Source organism: Epinephelus moara, chromosome 22 (assembly GCF_006386435.1).
Source record: "Epinephelus moara isolate mb chromosome 22, YSFRI_EMoa_1.0, whole genome shotgun sequence".
Classification (NCBI taxonomy): Eukaryota; Metazoa; Chordata; class Actinopteri; order Perciformes; family Serranidae; genus Epinephelus; species Epinephelus moara.
The window spans coordinates 29505520-29512187 of NC_065527.1; the positions used below are offsets into that span (position 1 = coordinate 29505520).

General features: G+C 38.4%; 3 protein-coding genes across 9 annotated transcripts in view; 2 read left to right on the forward strand and 1 right to left on the reverse strand.

Moving 5' to 3' along the window:
• LOC126383950 (major histocompatibility complex class I-related gene protein-like) overlaps positions 1 to 707 on the forward strand; it is a 108811-nt gene extending 108104 nt beyond the window's left edge. For all 5 annotated transcript variants that reach the window (XM_050034723.1, XM_050034721.1, XM_050034720.1 and 2 more), the window contains one exon: positions 81 to 707. In XM_050034723.1, the coding sequence (XP_049890680.1) occupies positions 81 to 193 (113 nt within the window). In that variant the 3' untranslated portion in view covers positions 194 to 707. The remainder of the gene's footprint in view (positions 1 to 80) is intronic.
• Positions 1 to 6668, forward strand: part of LOC126383959 (major histocompatibility complex class I-related gene protein-like) — a 159969-nt gene that overhangs the window by 127762 nt on the left and 25539 nt on the right. The gene's annotated exons all lie outside the window — the stretch shown is intronic.
• LOC126383956 (major histocompatibility complex class I-related gene protein-like) overlaps positions 1 to 6668 on the reverse strand; it is a 137848-nt gene that overhangs the window by 76748 nt on the left and 54432 nt on the right. The window lies entirely within an intron of this gene.

The window sequence follows — 6668 nt, forward strand, 5'->3', positions numbered from 1 at the left end:
TTTACTGTTTATAAAAGTTCAGAGCAAGATGAGTGGACTTCACACAGTTTCACACTAACAGTTTGTTTCTGACCTCACAGCTCCTGACGGCAGCTCTGAGCTCTCTGAGGAACTCAATCCAGAACCCTGGTCAACTGTAACAGTATATAGCCTAAGAATAGATAAGAATTTACAGGTTTCTGTAAACATGTAGAGACTGAATACAGTACTAAAAATCACCTCTTGTGGTGGATTAGACAGGACAGGGGAAGAGACATGATTCATGAAAAGTTTACCACTGGGGTTGCTAACTAGTAGCTACTGGTAATGTGGGATTTATACTTTTGCGCTGAATCCCCGCTGTATGTATGGTAGAGCCTACGCTGTACCCTACCCAGTAGCCTGATGCGTATGTAGTGGGTCCCAGCTCGATCTCCACTGGCAGATATATAGATAATCCTCTGATAGGAGTGCCCTGGAAATATTGGAAATATTTAACAGAAATCAGTGAAGCAGGACACAGGTGCTCATTCTCCATTCATCCGGATTATATTTTTATTTTCATATTCATTTCAACTTTTTAACTGCAATCATGGATTATTTTCTGTTATTTTGTCTGCTGTACATTAAAGCACCAAATACCCATATTTGGATTACATGAAACCATATGTTCTTTAAATGTCTGTTTACACATAAATGTCTCCCTTTACATATTTTCCAAAAATAAACTTAGCAAAATTTGTATCAAACCAAAAATAAACATTTTCCATTTAAATCACGTGTTCTGTCTTTCAACAATCATGTATGTACTTCTCCCTCAAACACACGTTATCTTTGTCCTCTCATCGAAAGAGTATTTTTGTAATAACTGTACATTTTATAAGTGTCCACTTTATATAACAGAATAAATTTCCATTGCAGTTAAGCTACATGACATTTACACTATACTGTATGAACACAAACTAAAATAATGAACATGGCTGCCTCATAGCTTGCTGCCGCCAAATCCCATGAACTAGAACCATATCATTGTCTACTATTAACGTGCGCGCCCTTAACAAGGCTGCCGCCGTAGCTTACTAGCTTAGCTTACTTTGTATATTAGCATTAGCTTAGTGCATTTCGAACAATGTACCACACACACAACTGCTTTTCACACACAGAGAAATAACCCACAAATGCCCAGGAGCCGAAAGAAACAAACAAAAGAAAACAATTTGCTACGGCGCCGGGCGCCATTTTCTCGTCACATACCGTAACACTTAAATGTTTACACACTTAACGCACTTTTAGCTTAGAGACAACACATCACCGGGGATTCATATTAGCTTATAAACATCTGTAGTCACATGTAAAGTGGGTAACTAACCTGGAAATACTGGAAATATTTAACAGAAATCAGCGAAGCAGGACACAGGTGCTCATTCTCCATTCATCCGGATTATGAGCTCAACCTCCGCTGCGCATGGCAAAGAGTCCTAGTGACGCTGCTGGTCAGTGCTGCCACCAAGTGTCCATTTTATGAAACAGCATTGTGTGCTTCTCTGGAATCTCTCATTATAAATTAGACAGAATAAAATAAAATACAATTGTGATAAACCAAAAAGTGACTCTTAGAGGAAAGGAAACAAAAAGTAATAATATCTCAACAAAATACTTATTTTGTGAGTATCGCACGTACCCTCCCAGAAATGTCACTACACGTCACTGCAAGAAAATAGCAATTTAAGTCTTGTGTGTGATTTATCCTGGCTTCATATGAGTGTAGAGGAAAAGTCCGCTGGCAGCTAGGCTAATTTATGTATTGTAAAATGCCATAGGCTTGTGCTAATAACATTAGCATGTTGTATTTGTTTGGAAAATGTGTTTAGTACAAGACAATTGTTTTGTCTGTGAACCTTGTGAGCTGTAATGGAGCTAAATTTTGTGACGTTACCTTTGTTAAATGTTACTGTTGTCCGCTGCTTCATGTGTATATGTGTGTGTGTATATATATATAGACGAATTCGGCGAGCGATTTGTGTATGCCGCCATCTTGCGGCGGCGCCATTGCTGCGGTGACGTGTGTCAGTCATCAATTCATTATGCTGTCATTGTGAACTGACTCTCTACAATGACAGCAATAGCTGGATTGATGATGTTAGACAGTGGCCTCCGGTAACTGATGAAAGTATCTTAAATGAGTACCGATATTAATATAGAAATTAATCATTTGTTTGAGCGATAAGCAGGAAAGATTAGAGTAATAGGGAGATAATTGACTGTATCATTAAACACTGTGTAATATAACAATAGCATACGTTACGTGTGCTAACGTTAGCAAGCAGCGTGACGTTTAATCATTATGGACAGGCTACGTGACTAAAAACAACAACAACACGTGTTTGTGTTTTGTTTTAGGTATTCAAGAATTCAATATTGATCGCCTTCAATATGATGTGATGGTCACGTAGCCTGTCCATAATGATTAAATGTCAGGCTGCTAGCTTGCTAACGTCAGCGCACGTAACGTATGCTAACGTTATATTACACAGTGTTTAATGATACAGTCTGTTATCTCCCTATTACTCTAATCTTTCCTGCTTATTGCTCAAACAAATGATTAATCTCTATATTAATATCGGTACTCATTTAAGATACCTTCATCAGTTACCAGAGGCCACTGTCTAACATCATCAATCCAGCTATTCATGATGCTGTCATTGTAGAGAGTCAGTTCAGACAGCATAATGAATTGATGACTGACACGTCACCTCAGCAATGGCGCCGCCACAAGATGGCAGCATACACAAATCGCTCGCCAAATTCATCTATAGCTCCATCACCATGCCGAGGCTGTCAGGCTGTGGTGGAGGTCTTGCAGTGATTCATAGAAATCGCTTTGACTGTTGCTTAGTCAGCACTGAGTCTTTCCCCTCTTTTGAACTTAACATGACAAAAATTGGTCAGTTGAAGCCTTTCTATTGTATTTTAATTTATAGACCTCCTGACCCAGCTGGTCCTTTCCTTTCTGATTTTACTGAGTTTTTATCTTCAGTTATAAAGTTGGACAAAGTTTTAATTCTTGGTGATTTTAACCTCCACGTTGATAATGCAACCTCTAAGGCTGCATCTGATTTTCTTAGCATCACAGAGTTTTTTAACTTTACTCAACATGTTTCTGGGCCCACACACAATGCTGGACATACACTTGATTTAGTTCTTTCACATGGTATAATGGTTGATGATGTTTGTCTGGAGGATTTCCTTGTTAGTGATCATAAATGTATTCTTTTTAATACTTCCTGTAATGTGGAGCTGCTGCCTCAAAAACATAAGTCCTCTAGGCGCATCATAAACGAGACCACAGCTGAAAATGTTTTTACATTATTTAACTCAGATGTGCTATCTAATTTTAATGATGTGGAGACCCTTGTCCAGTCTTTTAATAAACAGTGTTCTTCTGTTTTGGATATAGTGGCTCCTTTTAAATCCAGACTTATACCATCTGTCAATTCCTCACCTTGGATCAATAAGTCAGTCCTTAGCTTTAGGTGAAAATGTGGGAAACTAGAGCGTTTATGGAAGTCTACTAAGCTGGAGGTCCATCTGCTGCACCTTAAAGAGCTTTTAATCTGTTTAAACAATATAAGGGATGCTAGGACTGCTTATTTTGCCAACCTCATCTTTACTAACGAAGGAAATTCAAAAGTTTTATTCAGGACCAAGTCTCTCCTACTGCTCCACAAGTGCCTGTCTTCTCTGATACTGATTGCAATAACTTTTTAAACTATTTTGTGAATAAAGTCTGTGATATCAGAGCGAATATCCTCCCATCTTCAAACCATCATAACTTTAGTGTTCCCTGCTCCACTAATTTGAGCTCCTTTTCTCCTGTTTCTTTACAGGACATCACTAAGTTTGTGCACAAAATTAAGCCTTCTTCTGGCCCCTGTGACATTCTTCCTTCATCCTTGTTTTTAAATGTTTTTAATTCAATTGGCTCCACTATTTTAGATATTATTAATCTCTCTCTTTTAACTGGCTCTGTCCCGAGCCATTTTAAACATGCCATAGTTCAACCTTTGCTGAAAAAAACAAATTTAGATCCCACCCTCCCGATTAATTACAGGCCTATTTCAAAGCTGCCTTTTGTGTACAAACTGTTTGAAAAAGTTGTTGCAGAGCAGCTCACAGCTGTATTAGAAACTCACAGCTTGTATGATTCCTGTCAATCAGGTTTCCGTAAAATGCATTCTACAGAAACAGCCCTGCTTAAAGTTACTAATGACATTATGATGGCAGCTGATGGTGGGAAATGCTCTGTACTGGTGCTACTGGATCTTAGCTCTGCTTTTGATACGGTTGACCATGGCATTCTTTTAAACAGGTTAAACCAGTTAGTGGGTATTTCTGGGTCTGCTCTAGATTGGTTTTCCTCATATCTCACTGATAGGAGTTTTTCAGTCACTGCTGGCCAATTTATGTCGGACGCAGCGCCGTTGTTATGCAGTGTCCCGCAGGGTTCTGTTCAGGGTCCCATGTTATTTTCCCTGTATATGCTTTTGGACAGATTATTAGTCAGTACAGCGGAATCCTTTACCATTTTTATGCTGATGATATTCAACTATACTGCTCTTTTAAAACTGATGAGTCCAACCAGTTGTCTATTTTAAATGATTGTTTGGATGCTATTAAAAGCTGGATGTCTGACAGGTACCTCCAGTTAAATTTTAAAAAGGCAGAATCACTTATAATTGCCCCGGAACACTCCATTCCTGTCATTAAGCATTCTTTGGGGCCTTCAAGTGCTCATGCTCAGTGTACCATCAGAAATCTAGGTGTCATTCTTGACCAGTCCTTGTCCCTAGACAGTCATGTCAGTCAGCTTATTAGCTCTTGTTTTTTCCATTTGAAGAATATTGCTAAATTAAGATCTGTGGTGACCTGAGTTGAGATGGAGATGCTTATTCATGCTTTTATTTCCTCTCGTTTAGATTATTGTAATGCTCTTTTTACTTGACCTGTTTAAACCAAACCACTTTGAACCGGCTCCAAATTGTCCAAAATGCAGCTGCTCGGCTTTTAATCAGTAGTAACAAGAGATCACATATCACGCCAATTTATCCTCCACATTAATTTTAAAATTTTGGTTTTAACTTTTAGAGCTTTACATGGTCAGATGCCACAGTACATTGCCGACCTCCTTCTCCCGTACTCGCCCAATCTGACTCTAAGATCCTCTGACCGGATTTTACTCACCATCCCTAGGACCCATTTTAAAACCCGAGGCGACCGTGCTTTTCAAGCTGTTGCTCCCAAACTCTGGAACGCTCTCCCCTTCTCTCTGAGATCCACAGATTCATAATAAATCCTATTTTTGTCACGCTACATGATGGAACTGCATTGAGGAAGGGGAGAATAAAAATAAAACAGCTGTGGCAGGTAAAGCAACTCTAGTCGCAGGATGTGTGTCACTGCTCGCCTGCCTTTCTCTCTCCCGCGGTCCGTCACTCCACTGTCTCCGCTCTGATACTCGCTCTCCCCCGGTCTGCCTGTACTACGATGCACATTTAACATAGCCAGGCTTTCTTTAGGTGAGCTGGCTTCACAGAGCCTAACAGCGCTCATCCAGGATAACCAGTAGGCTACTACAAAGCTGGTTATCAACTCGCTCTGTCATCTCTGTTTTCCAGCAATGAGCGCGTTCATGTGAAAGAGGCGGAGTTGTTAATTAGGAGCGACATCATCATTATGAACTCATATGAGATGAAACGGTAGCCTATCTGTAAAAAACTTCTGTTTCAGTGGCAGCAAAACAGTTATTTTCAACTAAGTAACAACAGCCTGCAATAATAGGCTACAACAGAATAAAAACCAGATAAAACAGATAAAAAATCCTTGTCAATAATTTTGCAAACATCAGTTTATCTGATTTAACAGATGTAGAGACTAGAAATAATAATAATAATAATGATTTACAAATATTAAAAGTAGGCTAAGGCACATTTAAGAATTATTATGACTAAAGTACAGAGTATTTTTCACTATTTAGTTTGATGACAGGATGAAATCATTCTTAATATCACATAGGCTACTGTAATAGAACTTTAAAATAATTCCAGACTGTTTCTGCTACCGAACCAAAGAGTGTAAAAGTAGTTAATAACTGATGAGGTCTATCTGATCGAAATGTTATATTTATAATCACGGGAGCTAATTAACAATGTGGGTTATTTCTTTAGTTTTTATTTCCAGTTATCAGGTGTCTCAAGTTATTCTGGGGACTTTTGCTCATGACATTCTCTGGCCTTTTTAGCTTGGTTAATGCATATTTTAGATATTTGGCTTACTGTGGCCAAAATTGTTTACAGAAACACGAAGTTTTTCATATATCTAGCCTCCTAAATTTGCTCCCGAAGTGCACCAGATTGATGTATTTTAACTTTAAAATAGTCAAACTTTTCTTCCTGTTCTTCTTTATATATATATATATACAGTGGTGTGAAAAAGTGTTTGCCCCCTTCCTGATTTCTTACTTTTTTGCATGTTTTCCACACTTAAATGTTTCAGATCATCAAACAAATTTAAACATTAGTCAAAGATAACACAAGTAAACACAAAATGCAGTTTTTAAATGAAGGGTTTTATTAATGAGGAAGAAAAAAATCCAAAGCTACATGGCCCTGTGTGAAAAAGTGTTTGCCCCC